The sequence below is a fragment of the Eleutherodactylus coqui genome, chromosome 2 (genome assembly GCF_035609145.1).
Source record: "Eleutherodactylus coqui strain aEleCoq1 chromosome 2, aEleCoq1.hap1, whole genome shotgun sequence".
Classification (NCBI taxonomy): Eukaryota; Metazoa; Chordata; class Amphibia; order Anura; family Eleutherodactylidae; genus Eleutherodactylus; species Eleutherodactylus coqui.
In genome coordinates this window covers 252926446-252941934 of record NC_089838.1, presented here as the reverse complement: position 1 = coordinate 252941934, position 15489 = coordinate 252926446, and the positions used below count along the sequence as shown (strand labels likewise).

General features: G+C 45.9%; 1 protein-coding gene across 1 annotated transcript in view; it reads right to left on the bottom strand.

Annotated features, from left to right (window-relative positions):
• SLCO3A1 (solute carrier organic anion transporter family member 3A1) overlaps positions 1-15489 on the bottom strand; it is a 321797-nt gene that overhangs the window by 5875 nt on the left and 300433 nt on the right. The window contains exon 9 of the mRNA XM_066589985.1: positions 14110-14174. Coding sequence (XP_066446082.1) covers positions 14110-14174 — 65 coding nt within the window. The remainder of the gene's footprint in view (positions 1-14109; positions 14175-15489) is intronic.

The window sequence follows — 15489 nt, the reverse complement described above, 5'->3', positions numbered from 1 at the left end:
CAGCAGCGGTTCCTCTCCCACCAGAGGAGTTTATCGTCACTGATGCCCAACCATTCGAAAGTTCCCGGGGTCCGGGGGAAGAGGCTGGGGACTTCCGCCAACTGTCTCAACAACTTTCTGTGGGTGAGGAGGACGATGACGATCAGACACAGTTGTCTTGCAGTGAGGTAGTAGTAAGGGCAGTAAGTCCCAGGGAGCAGCGCACAGAGGATTCGGAGGAAGAGCAGCAGGACGATGAGGTGACTGACCCCACCTGGTGTGCAACGCTTACTCAGGAGGACAGGTCTTCAGAGGGGGAGTCAAGGGCATCAGCAGGGCAGGTTGCAAGAGGCAGTGCAGTGGCCAGGGGTAGAGGCAGGGCCAGACCGAATAATCCACCAAGTGTTTCCCAAAGCGCCCCCTCGCGCCATGCCACCCTGCGGAGGCCGAGGTGCTCTAAGGTCTGGCAGTTTTTCACAGAGACGCCTGACGACCGACGAACAGTGGTGTGCAACCTTTGTCGCGCAAAGCTCAGCCGGGGAGCCAACACCAACAGCCTCACCACCACCACCATGCGCAGACATATGATGGCCAAGCACCCCGCAAGGTGGGACAAAGGCCGTTCACCGCCTCCGGTTTGCACCCCTGCCTCTCCCCCTGTGCCCCAACCTGCCACTGAGATGCAACCCCCCTCTCAGGACACAGGCACTACCGCCTCATGGCCTGCACCCACACCCTCATCTCCGCTGTCCTCGGCCCCATCCAGCAGTGTAGTTCAGCGCACCGTTCAGCCGTCGCTTGCGCAAGTGTTCGAGCGCAAGCGCAAGTACGCCGCCACGCACCCGCACGCTCAAACGTTAACCGTCCGCATCGCAAAATTCATCAGCCTTGAGATGCTGCCGTATAGGGTTGTGGAAACGGAGTCCTTCAAAAGTATCATGGAGGCGGCGGCCCCGCGCTACTCAGTTCCCAGTCGCCACTACTTTTCCCGATGTGCCGTCCCAGCCCTGCACGACCACGTCTCCCGCAACATTGTACGCGCCCTCACCAACGCGGTTACTGCCACGGTCCACTTAACTACGGACACGTGGACAAGCACAGGCGGGCAGGGCCACTACATCTCCCTGACGGCACATTGGGTGAATTTAGTGGAGGCTGGGACAGAGTCAGAGCCTGGGACCGCTCATGTCCTACCCACCCCCAGAATTGCGGGCCCCAGCTCGGTGCTGGTATCTGCGGAGGTGTATGCTTCCTCCACTAAAGCACCCTCCTCCTCCTCCTCTGTCTCACAATCAAGATGTGTTAGCAGCAGCATGTCGCCAGCAGTCGGTGTCGCGCGGTGTGGCAGCACAGCGGTGGGCAAGCGTCAGCAGGCCGTGCTGAAACTACTCAGCTTAGGCGATAAGAGGCACACGGCCCACGAACTGCTGCAGGGTCTGACACAGCAGACCGACCGCTGGCTTGCGCCGCTGAGCCTCCAACCGCGCATGGTCGTGTGTGACAACGGCCGTAACCTGGTGGCGGCTCTGCAGCTCGGCAGCCTCACGCACGTGCCATGCCTGGCCCACGTCTTTAATTTGGTGGTTCAGCGCTTTCTGAAAAGCTACCCACGCTTGTCAGACCTGCTCGTAAAGGCGCGCCGGCTCTGCGCACATTTCCGCAAGTCCCACACGGACGCTGCCACCCTGCGCACCCTGCAACATCACTTTAAGCTGCCAGTGCACCGACTGCTGTGCGACGTGCCCACACGGTGGAACTCTACGCTCCACATGTTGGCCAGGCTCTATGAACAACGGAGAGCTATAGTCGAATACCAACTCCAACATGGGCGGCGCAGTGGGAGTCAGCCTCCTCAATTCCTTTCAGAAGAGTGGGCCTGGTTGGCAGACATCTGCCATGTCCTTGGTAATTTTGAGGAGTCTACCCAGGTGGTGAGCGGCGATGCTACAATCATTAGCGTCACCATTCCTCTGCTATGCATCTTGAGAAATTCCCTGCAAACCATAAAGGCAGCTGCTTTGCGCTCGGAAACGGGGGCGGGGGAAGACAGTATGCCGCTGGATAGTCAGGGCACCCTCCTGTCTATTTCTCAGCGCGTACAGGAGGAGGAGGAGCATGAGGAGGATGAGGAGGAGGGGGAAGAGACAGCTTGGGCCGCTGCTGACGGTACACCGGCTGATTGCCTGTCATCCTTTCAGCGTGTATGGCCTGAGGAGGAGGAGGAGGAGGAGGAGGATCCTGAAAGTGATCTTCCTAGTGAGGACAGCCATGTGTTGCGTACTGGTACCCTGGCACACATGGCTGACTTCATGTTAGGATGCCTTTCTCGTGACCCTCGCGTTGCACGCATTCTGGCCACGACGGATTACTGGGTGTACACACTGCTCGATCCACGGTATAAGGAGAACCTGCCCACTCTGATTCCCGAAGAGGAAAGGGGTTCGAGAGTGTTGCTATACCACAGGACCCTTGCGGACAAGCTGATGGTAAAATTCCCAGCCGACAGCGCTAGTGGCAGAAGGCGCAGTACCGAGGGCAAGGTAGCAGGGGATGTGCGTAGATCGAGCAGCATGTACATCCCAGGCAGTGCAACAGTCTTTAAGGGCCTGGCCAGCTTTATGGCTCCCCACCAAGACTGTGTCACCGCTCCCCAGTCACGGCTGAGTCGGCGGGAGCACTGTAAAAGGATGGTGAGGGAGTACGTAGCGGATCGCACGACCATCCTTGGTGACGCCTCTGCCCCCTACAACTACTGGGTGTCGAAGCTGGACACGTGGCCTGAACTCGCGCTGTATGCCCTGGAGGTGCTTGCTTGTCCTGCGGCTAGCGTCTTGTCGGAAAGGGTGTTTAGTGCGGCTGGGGGAATCATCACAGATAAGCGTAGCCGCTTGTCAACCGACAGTGCCGACAGGCTAACACTCATCAAGATGAACAAAGGCTGGATTTCCCCAGACTTCTGTTCTCCACCAGCGGACAGCAGCGATACGTAAGCAATACGTAGGCTGCACCCGCGGATGGAAGCTACGTTCTCTCTCACCATCCAAAACGGGGACATTTCTGCTTCATCAATCTGTGTCTAATATTCCTCCTCCTCCTCCTCCTGCTCCTCCTCCTGAAACCTCACGTAATCACGCTGAACGGGCAATTTTTCTTAGGGCCACAAGGCTCAGTCAAATAATTTTTCAGAACAATTTTTAAAAGTTTCAATGCGCTTAAAAGCATTGGAACTTTAACTTGAACCAATTTTTCGTTACACTGGGCTGCCTCCAGGCCTAGTTACCACTTAAGCCACATTAACCAAAGCGATTAATGTGTTTCACCTGCCCTCTTGGCTGGCCATGGCCAATTTTTGGGATGTACATTAGTACTGTTGATACAGCAATTTTTGTGGGCCCTCGCCTACAGTGTAATCAAATTAATTTTTAGCCCACCTGCATTACAGCTGACGTAACCTCAGCTGTGTTGGGCAATGCAATGGGATATTTTTGTGTACCGCCGGTGGGTTCCAGGGAGCCACCCATGCTGTAGGTGCACACTGAGTTTTTAATACATCTGTACACTTCTAAAGAACCCCAGTCTGACTGGGGCATGCAGTGTGGGCCGAAGCCCACCTGTATTACGCACAACATTACTACCTCAGCTGTGTTGGGCAATGCAATGGGATATTTCTATGTACCGCCGGTGGCTTCCTGGCACCCACCCAAGCAGTGGGTCCACAGGGAGTTTAACCTACATGTGTCCACTTGTAAAGAACCCCAGTCTGACTGGGGCATGCAGTGTGGGCCGAAGCCCACCTGCATTAAGCACGACATTACTACCTCAGCTGTGTTGGGCAATGCAATGGGATATTTTTGTGTACCGCCGGTGGGTTCCAGGGAGCCACCCATGCTGTAGGTGCACACGGAGTTTTTAATACATCTGTACACTTCTAAAGAACCCCAGTCTGACTGGGGCATGCAGTGTGGGCCGAAGCCCACCTGTATTACGCACAACATTACTACCTCAGCTGTGTTGGGCAATGCAATGGGATATTTCTATGTACCGCCGGTGGCTTCCTGGCACCCACCCAGGCAGTGGGTCCACAGGGAATTATAAATGCATCTGTTTCCACTTATAAAGAAACCCAGTCTGACTGGGGCATGCAGTGTGGGCCGAAACCCACCTGCATTAACCCTTTCCAGTCCACTGTGTGACCTGTGAAGACATTAGGGTTTAAGGCTGTACAGCTCCGTTGTTGGTAGACGTCCGTCGGGGTTCTCTTACTGTATATTGCCAGCCTCTCTGCTGTCGGAGCCTATCCTACGTGTCAGCTCATGCAGTACTGGCTTTAGCCAGCATATAGCGCCGTTGTATAACGGCAGAAAAAGAGTAAGCCCCCTAGGAAAACCATATACAAATTGGATTGGAAAGGGTTAAGCACAACATTACTACCTCAGCTGTGTTGGGCAATGCAATGGGATATTTCTATGTACCGCCGGTGGCTTCCTGGCACCCACCCATGCTGTAGGTGCACACGGAGTTTTTACTACATCTGTACACTTATAAAGAACCCCAGTCAGACTGGGGCATGCAGTGTGGGCCGAAGCCCACCTGCATTAAGCACGACATTACTACCTCAGCTGTGTTGGGCAATGCAATGGGATATTTCTGTGTACCACCGGTGGGTTCCAGGGAGCCACCCATGCTGTGGGTCGACAGGGACTTCACAATAGGGAGTTGTACCTGCCTGTGTCTATGAATTAAAAAGCCCGGTCTGACTGGGGCATGCAGACACCTTGACAGAATGAATAGTGTGTGGCACATAGGTTCCCCATTGCTATGCCCACGTGTGCAGCTCCTGATGGCGGTGGCACAGGATTATATTTCTCATTGCTTCTGTACAGCATTGTGGGCTATCGCTCCGCCACTTTTAAAGAGGGTCGCTGCCTAGCCATGCCAACCTCTGCAGTGTGTGCCTGCGGTCCCTCGTCATGGCAGACGCAATTCTAAATAGACATGAGCGTGGTGTGGCATGAGGGCAGCTGAAGGCTGCCCAGGGACACTTTGGTGTGCGCTGTGGGGGGGAGGGGGGGCGGTTGGTCAGCATGTAACCCAGGAGAAGTGTCAGTGGAGTGTCATCCAGGCAGTGATTGTGCTTTGTTGGAGGTAGTGTGGTGCTTAGCTAAGGTATGCCATGCTAATGAGCGCTTTTCAGAAGTAAAAGTTGTTGGGAGGGGGGGGGGCCCACTCTTGCCGCTATTGTGGCTTAATAGTGGGACCTGTGAACTTGAGATGCAGCCCAACATGTAGCCCCTCGCCTGCCCTATCCGTCACTGTGTCATTCCCATCACTTTCCTGAATTGCCCAGATTTTCACACATGAAAACCTTAGCGAGCATCGGCGAAATACAAAAATGTTCTGGTCGCCCATTGACTTCAATGGGGTTCGTTGTTCGAAACGAACCCTCGAGCATCACGGGAAGTTCGTTACGAATAACGAACACCCGAACATTTTGGTGTTCGCTCATCTCTACTGACAACCTTTTTATACAGGTGGACATAATTATGATAATGCCAAGTTTACACATTTTATTTGTTTTTTCCACTTTTTTACAATACAAACCCTTTTTTGAAAAATAACTTTTCAACTGCTGAACTCAAAGGTCCAGAACTTTTTTTATTTTTTAATGGACAGACTGTGTGTGGGCTTGTTTTTTTGCATTTTTATTGGTACCATTTTGAGGTATATATGACTTTTTAAATCACTTTATAGTTCTCAAAATTAACAAAAAAAAGCATGTTGGCTCAGTTTTTTGGCCTTTTCTATAATGTTTACTGTGCAGGATAAAATGTGTGTTTAATTTATTGTATGGGTTGCTATATATGCAACAATACCAAACACATGGCTTTTTATTTTTTTTACAAAAAAAGGGAGACGTTTTTTTTTATATGATTTTTTTTTTTACTATTCCATTTTTTCACCTTTTTATGTCATTTTAGGGAACTTGAACTTGTGATTTTATAATCATTTAAATAATAAACACACTGCCATACTTCTGTACTGCAATGTATTATGCGATTTCCTTGCCAGCACTTGCTATGGCAGTCTCAAAAGCTACTGTTAGGCCTAAAGCTACCTCCAGTTGCCAAGGCAACCTGTTGGCCTAAAAAATATTTATGGTGGACAGACAATAATGTCACAGAGGGAGCTTCCTCTCTATGTTAACACCATACATATAGTAATTGTCATTAAAGGGGTTCTGTCATTACAATCTGTATTTTTTTTCTCCAGTAAATCTGCCCTGCCGGCACAGGCTGTGGTAAATAACACATACAAAACGTTTTTTTCAGAGGTAGTACTTACCTAGGCTCCATTTTTCAACTCCATGGTCTGTTTACATCTTCAGCCCCTCCTGCTAGGTCATCTCCCAGCACCCCTTGCTGTGCTGACCACTTCCGCCCTCACAAAGCTACTTCCGCCCATCCAGTGCAGTGATTGGAGCTGTGCAGTCCTGCCTGCAGTCCACCAAAATCTGATAGTGTTTCTCCCTGCCTCTCTGTCCCTGAACACCCAACACTTCCCAAGGGCCTCCGTCCCCTGTTGTCATGCTCCCCTGCGGTGCTGTAGCCTCCGCTATTGGTCCACTGCTCCGGCTGTGTCGTTCCCCCGCTGTATGCCTCCGCTGTTGTACCGTTGCTCTGCCTTCTCCCCTGATGCTCTGGCGCTGAAGGACCCCCACTCTGAAGCTCCTGTGTCGCAGGAGCCTTTGCTGCTGGCCCGCTGTTCTGCCTTGTCCCTTGATGCTCCTCTGCGCTGCCGCTGCTGTGCCTTCTCCCCTGTGCCTTCCGGTACCCCCTATCAATGAGGAAGTGGGGGCGTCACCTGGCTGTCAAGCAGCCCAACAGTGGTGTACACCCACTACTTCCCTGCCTGGGCAATGAACGCTACGTCACTAGTGACGTATGCGTACATTGACCTGAAGGAAGCAGAATGTAGCGCAATGTACGTTACATCACCGGATCCAGCTAAATCGGGTAGCTGCAGGTCACGTGACACAAGCTGCAAGACGATCCAGGAGAAGATTTGGGAGGAGAAGAGGAGAGGTAAGGTTGCCTGGGGAGCAATAGGTAAGTATATAATTTTTTGTTTTTAATGACAGAACCCCTTTAATCGCAGCAAGTAAGGGGTTCAAAAGCAGAGCCTGCACTGTCTGCAGTGGGAGCCAGCTATTACTGACAAACAGCTGGCTCCCTGCTGCCACGGCAGGGATCAGCCATAACACAGATGCCTGCAGTTAACCTCTTAGATGCTGTGATCAATGCTGATCTCGCATGTATATTTGAGAGCTTACTAAGGGCAGACAGTGTCCCTTAACGCTTTCCCGCCTCAGGATGGATATGGCACTCATTCTGTATTGAGAATTCTGCATGCAGATTTAGCCATTGAAAAGGGCTAAATCTTCAGGCAGATCCATAGTTGTACATATGGATAGCCAAAGAAGAAATGCACAACTTAGCTCCAGATTTTTGTTGTGGTTTTTAGAAGCGGAATCTGCAGGAAAATCCAACATGGATTCCTCTGTGTGAACATACCATTTATGATATCCTAAATAATAATTCCTCTTATTATTATTAATACATAATACTGCACTATACACCAATCAGTCACAACACCAAAATCACTGACAGTGAATAACATTGATTATCTTGTGAAAATGGCATTTGTCCAGAGCTAAGATACATTAGGCAGCAAGGGGCCAATCAGTTCTTGAAGTTGATATGTAGGGAACAAGAAAAAATGGCAGGTCTTATTGGGTTTTCCTGGCCTGTAGTAGTTAGCACCTATCAAAGTGGTCAAAAGAAGGACAACCGGTAAACCAGTACCAGGGTCATGTGAACCCAAAGCTCATTGATACATGTAGGGACTGAAGACTAGCTTGTCTGGTCTGATTCCACAGAAGAGCTACTGTACCATAAATTACTGAAAAAGTAACTGCAGACTATGATCGAAACATGTCAGAACACACAGCTAGCTGGGTGTGGGACTGCACTATCAAAAGCACGCACCATCAGTGTGTTAGCATCAGAACATGGAACAATGGAAGACGATAACTGGTCTGATACATTGTATATACTCCAACCTCATGCGGACAACTGAGTGTATGTGACCATTTACCTGAGGAAGAGGATGCACTATGGTAAGAAGGCAAGCTAGCAAGAGGAGGGAGATGCTGGGCAATGTTCTGCTTGGAAACCGTGGGGCCTAGTATTCACATGGATGTTACTTTGAACGTACTACCTACCGAAATATTGTTGTAGACCAAGCACACCCTTCATGACAATGATATTCCCTAATGGCGCTATCTTCTTTCAGAAGTATAATATGCCCTGGAAGACTGCAAAAAATATTCAGAAATGGCTTGAGGAGAATGACAAAGAATTCAAGACGTAGACTTAGCTTCCAAGTTCTCAAGATCCTAATTTAATTGAGCAACTGTGGGATGTGCTGGAAAAACAAGTCTAGTCCATGGAGGCCGCATCTCACAATTTACAGTACTTTTTGTTTTTCATCATTTTAAACTGTGTTAAATTTCATCTTGTGTAGTTGCTATTGTCACTAATTTTACATTTTGAGAAGAATCCCCTATCTTTGGTTAAAGAATTTCAAAGTAAGTGTTCTTATTTTTGCTTTGGCCATAATTGTAGGTGTGTCTAGGTAATCAATGAAGGAGACATGGCAAGCAGTGAGACACCACAGGTCCTTCATTCAGCTGTCAAACGTTCCAGGAGATGGGCCTATACTAGGGATACATCCTTAATATTAAAGTCTAATAAAACCCCTTTTAGCGCCTTTTTGACTTCCTAGCTGCATGTTGGAATAGAACTGTTAAACATATGCTAGCAAAATGCAACTAATTACTAACATTATACCCCAGTGCCTCCAAACTACAGACACGGCTTTTCAAAAAGTTTTGAAACCAAAATCCCAAGGTGACTTTCATTATGTGAACTAAAAATAGTAGATTGACCTCCTTAGGTGGAGCCACTATTGCTCTTTCTTTTTGTACAGATCACCATCCAACATAAGTGTATTTTGAAGTTCAAATGTGTTCACCTGAGTGCCTACTAATTCTTAATGAAAAGGCAGCAGAACTTTGCAAAGCTTAGCCATTAAACCTCTCAAGATATTTATTGCCTGGCAACAAAAAAGTTGATATACAGTATAATTGTATATTTATCTTGCATGAAGTCATTAGTATAATTGTAATGAGTATTAAAGGAATGAACAATAATTTACTTTCAATCCTGCTGTTGAAAAGTAATATTCAAGGTCTTAAAGCTTGTATAATGATTATTCTATATTATTATGTCTTATTATTTGCTCTTTGAAATGCATATAAAAATTATTGCTCAATTATTATAATTGTGAACATCACCAACAGTGGAGCACAGATGACTTGAGCTCTGCTTACGGCCTCAGTACTTAGCGTTATTTTTTGTTAGATAAACTTAATCTGTTTTGGGATACATGATAAAGCACTATGGGAAAAACACTAATGATATTAATATAGAGAAGCATTGACAATGCCTTGATCTGTTTAACCCCATTGTGACCTTTATTTAGAGGAGGAACAGAAGTATTACAGATAAGTGCTATATAAAACAAACATAAGGGGTAGGGTCTTTTAAAGTGTATGCGCCAACTTATTCCGCAGTGCTTTCAGGTAATTGTTTATTAACCCCCCCCCCCCCCCCCTCCCCCGGGAAGTTGTGTACTCATTTTACCAACCTCGAAAGGATGAAAAACTGAGCACCTCAGCCAATCACATTCAGCTCTTTCAGCAGGCGGGGATTTTAAATCCCCGGCTGCTGATAGATCAGCACCACAGTGCAGGGGACAGCAGGACAGCAGGAGAATACGTGGCTGAGCCCCGACAGCTGAAGCAAGGAGAGTATGTATTTTTTTTCTGTTTTTTAAACCACTTTTACTTGATTTTCAGGTAAGGGCTTATATTTAAAGCCCTTTCCTGAAATCAATTGTCGTCAGCAGAATCCTCTACCGCAGCTGACATGTGTGACAGCTGCTGTAGAGAATTGAAGAATTCCTCTGCTGCATCTGTCACAGATGGGGCAGATGTAACAGCAGGGAATTCTTTTAACTAGCGGGGATGAAAGAAACATCTGCTGCATGCAGCAGATGTGTTCTTCATCTCCGCGGGGGTAACGTCAGCAGCGGACATTTTTTTTTTACACTAAAATTTTTCAGGGAAGGGCTTATATGTAAAGCCCTTCCCTGAAAAAGAATGCAGGGGTGTCGGCAGACCATTGTTTTCAATGGAGTCGCCAACAGCAGCCGCGGCTCCATTGAAAGCAATGCACGGACCTGCATTCACGCGTGTTTTTGTACGTACATGGGTGCGCACCTATGGACGCACAAAAAAACACTAGTGTGAAGCCACCCTAAGACATTGAAATCCACCAAGAAAACTAGGATGATGTTATTTATCAGCATGATATGCATGTAGAGCCCAGCAGTGCAGCAAAGGGGCAATTAGCTCAGCAAAGGAGAGCCTCCTTCCACCGATTAACTGCCTAGATCCTGTGAATGCTATTCATGTTGGGAGATTTCTCCAGTCTGAGTCATTGCAGTGGGACCCTGGCTATCAGTCCCAGTCCAGCCCCCCACAGTGATCACATGAGCATGCAATTACAATGATGTACATAATTCTTTAGGAACTACATAACGCAGATGATCCACATGGATGTTGTTTTAAGAGGCAGCTAACTTAATTATTATTCCAGCTTCGCAATTGTATAATTTTTCCACTTAACCACTTTAAAAATAAATTAAGAATCTCATCCGACTTTAGGATTTTTTTAGATAAATAATATGGGTACCCTTTAAAATATTCAGCAATATCTAAACCTATATTCAATCTGATTTTATTGCACAACTTTAATTTACGAAGGAAACAACCGAATAAAAAAGAATGCGTTTTAGTAGATGATACACACATAACTTAAAGTGTACCCGCACTAATAAACAATTTCAGACGCCTGCAGCAAGCACTAGAAGTAGCTCACTTTATATGGATTTATTCAGATCCCATTGAACTCAATAATAAATCCAGATACAGTTATCTCCTCGCCTTGTCTTAGTGGTAATTGCAGGTCTTCAAAGTGCTTTCACTTAAAGGGGTATTGCGTTAATGAATGATAATCAAAAGTTATTAAAGTCTGCAATGTGGTTCTGCTTTGGAGTTTGTGTATGTGGCTCTATAAACCCTTATGTTCTCCTGGCACTTCAGAAGTGTTTACTCCCCGGTTGGCTTGGATACGTCCTGTAGGTATTCCGACGCTACTGGTCAGGTTTGCTGTGTAGAAATGACCAAAGATGGCTTTTTTTCTCTGCAGCTCTCAGAATCGAATCGCTGACCAATAGCAGGGCAGCGCTTATCAGAGCAGGAAAACGGGAACTACAATTGTGAGAAATGTAGTTTCAAGCTGCATATTAGCAGGGTTGTGGAAGCAATCTTGGAAAATAGCGATATGGGTAAACATCAGAAATGGAGGCCAGGAAAAGAAGATAATGGCTGCTCGATTTATACCCATAACCAGCTGTGCCTAAACATGGTGCAAAAACCTTTCATATCTGGAATTTTTGAAAATTCACTTTACAACCAGAATACCTCCTTCAACTGTATGAAAGAAAGACACTCTGGATCCTTATTTCCTCTAAGCTGTGAGCTTTGAAAATGACAGTTGGTCTTCCTTCAGACATAAGACCAGATTTACTTATACTGGCTTATAAGACAACAGTTAACTAAGTAAAGGCTCCACCAATGAGAAGTGCATCAAATAATACATTTACTCCAGCTACGCAGAGCTGCAATTTACCCTAATGTATGTCATAAATTTTAGTAAATCTAATGAGTTCTAAGTAGCCATTCACCCTAAAAGTAAGCCCCCAACACTTGAAAAAAGTGTAGGGGTCCGCGTAAAATTGTGAAACGTTACACATTTGGGTGCAAAAGATAGAGTGCACCAAAATGTGTGGTTTTTCTACACCAAAAATGTGTTCTGTGGCTTGGAGTTCTGTGGCCTGTGTAATTTCTCTGTCTCAGACATGATTTCGGCTTCTCTCATATAGCGGGATCACCCTTTTTGGGGTGGGTGCTCTGCTTGAGTGGCTGATCCTGTTTAGGCATTGTTGTAATTCATTATAGTATCTTACATTTGACCATAGATATCCTGTTTGTCTGTCTTCTGGTCTGACCACATTTTTAGCTCTGGAATGAATTACCCTTGTTGCAACGAGTAGTCAATCATAGACACATACATTTTTCAGTATGAGCGGCAAACTGATTTCAGCCAGTCTAAAGATGCTTGGCATGGGAATGGCAAAATATAGTAACATAGTATGTTAGGCTGAATGAAGACAATGTCCATCTAGTTCAGCCTGTTTCAACCCCCTTGTTGGTCCAGAGGAAAGCAAAAAAAAAACCCAAGCAGCCATTTAGGCTGACTCCCTAATGGCAGCCAGAGTAATCCCTTGATCAACATTTGAGATCAACAACCCCACTGGTCACCTTATGTCTATATCCTGTAAAATCATAGTGCTCTAGAAAGACATCTAGTCCCCTTTTAAACTCCTCTATCTATTTTGCCATTACCACATCCTCAGGCAGAGAGTTCCACAGTTTCACTGCTCTTACAGTAAAGAACCCCCTCCGTGTTGGTGATGAAACCTGCCTTCTTCTAGACGTAGCGGATGCCATTTTGTTATCGTCACAGTCCTGGGTATAAAAAGATCATGGGGGAGATCCTTGTATTTCCCCCTAACATATATAGTTATTTGATCACCCCTTAGCCGTCTTTTTTCGGGGGTAAATAATCCCGATTTTGATAGCCTCTCTGGGTATTCTAGTTTATTAATTTAGTCGCCCTTCTTTGAACCCCCTCAAGCACTGCAACATCCTTCCTGAGCACCGGTGTCCAGAACTGTACGCAGTATTCCATGTGAGGCCTGACAAGTGCCTTATATAGTGGAAGAATAATGTTCTCGTCCTTCGCCCCTATACCTCTTTTAATGCACCCAAGACTTTATTTGCTTTTGCAGCAGCTGACTGGCATTGATTGCTCCAGTTTAATCTCCAGTCCAATAGTACCCCAGGTCTTTTTCCATATCACTTTTCCCTAGCCGTACCCCATTTACTGTATATTGATGACATCCGTTTCTCCTGCCCATGTGCATAACCTTACATTTATCAACATTGAACTTCATTTGCCATTTTTCTACCCAATCCCCAGCTTATCTAGGTCCGTTTGTATTTTGAAGAGAATATTTTATAGACTGTGTAATTTACTAGACAATAAGATCCATTTGGGTTTAAATAGGGTAAAAGGGGGGGGAAAAAAAGTCCATTGTCTCATCCTATTCATGCTATTAGAGTAATTCAAAACATATGAGGAATTTGTCAGGACACTTGCGCCAGCTTGCTGGTGTAAAAACAAAAGTTGAAAATTTTGATGTGTGACTTTTTTCATTTTTATGCCATTGTTCCAAAGGTAGGCAAAGCTTAGTGGAAAGAGGCATGGCCTCCAGCAGGACAACAGACAGTAATAAATAATGACAATAAACTATGCCAGATCATAGCTTTTTTTTTCCAGCAGTGCACCTTTTAAAGAATAGCTTTTTTTTCATACTTTTCATAATGTTGATACATTTTATTATGCCGCCGACGCTCTAATACAGACGGCTAAAGGCTCTGCAGGGTTCACTGGTCATAGCTTTTCCTTTCGATAACAGAAAACTGCATGAGGTGAGATAAAATACATTCTAACAAAAAAGTACAAAAGTGATGTTCTGTAGCTTAAGAAAATCCTTTGGAACTGTGAACTGACAATACAGTAGAGTTACAGTCTTACATACTGTGACTACGACAGGAAAATTCCCCATAGTAGATGTCAGATGAAAACAGTGATGTGCACAAAAACCATCCTGACGTGACCACGGAAGCGATCACTGTTGTATCCAATATCTTTTTTACATAAGCGCTCCAGAGTGTGTTCTGTCCTTTATGTGTGCGTAGAGGTCACGGACTTTATGTACTGTGACAATGGACTATAGTACTGAACAGATGAAACTTACCGATCAAACGCAAAAGAAGAAACAGAACACCCAGTGCATATGACTTCAGTTCCGGACTTACTGCCCTATATAAAGGAAAGAACAGAGACAGTGAATAAAGAGAGGTAAAGAGTGGTGTAACCAATTAAATATCACTGAAGAAAAGAATGCCTCAGCAAGAAGACGCCACAGTGCTGAAAGACATTAGACAAAGCAATGCAATCTACCATACCACAATACACAGAAGGAAGCTAGCTGCATGACTATACAATACCATGATATTAGGAAACAAAACGGGTCTAGACAGTATTGGAACATTTGCTTTAGTTGTTTAAGAAAGTTATTAAAAGCCACATAAGGTAAAACAAACTGTAGCTCTGGCATCTAAATGTCAATGGATTAATCGGAAATCCAAATTGAATTTATCCTGAATCATTTTAGGTATATAAACTGCAATTGGAACCAGGGTTTACAAAACAGAACAGAAACTTGGCAGTACAGAAAGTTCAGCCTGCTTCCACTCCCCCCCCCCCCCCCCCCCCCGCCCTTCCTTGTTGATCCAGAGGAAAGTAAAAAAAAAAAACAATGAGGCAGAAGCCAATTTACTTACCCCCATTTTGGGGGAAATAATTCATTCCCAACTCAATAATGGCCGTCCGAATAATCTCTGGATCAACATTTAAAAGTTCCTACCTAACTCCAAGACCTGGGTCAACAACCCCACTGGTTATTTAATGTCTATACTGCAATGTTATAGCACTCCAAAAAGACATCTAGTCCCCTCTTAAACTCCTCCATTGATTTTGCCATCACCAGGTCCCAATACGTACTTCAAATTGGGAGACATCAGACAGTATACTCAGTAGATAGTTGAAAAAGTAGTAACAGACTTCCTTTAAAAAAGTTTGCTGATTGGTGGGGTCTCACTGATAAGACCCCTATCGGTCTCCAGAATGGGACTCCCGTTTCCCACTTTGACTGTCACTGTAGAGGTTACTTCTCTCCCTGGAGTAACATCACTGTGAGTGGAGTGCTGACCGAGCTAGCATGGTCAGTGTTCCATTAATTTGAATAGGGCTTATGGAAATACCTGTTCGGGTAATTTGAGAGACCAATTGACAGTTGATGGAATGCACTTGCATGACCTAGGCTCTATTTAGTCTCCTCCTTACTGAAGGGGGTGCAGTAACCCCACAGTAAGAAAGACAGCGGAGACAGGACCCCTGTTCTCGAGATCAACAGGGGTCTCAGCAGTGAAACCCCACTGATCACCAAGTTATTCTCTATCCTGTGGATCTGTTATAACTTGCAAGTTTGGTGCAATCCCTTTAAGAACTAAAATCCTTAACCAGAATAAACTAGTCTAAACAGAACCATACTAATCCATGGATTTCTCTAATA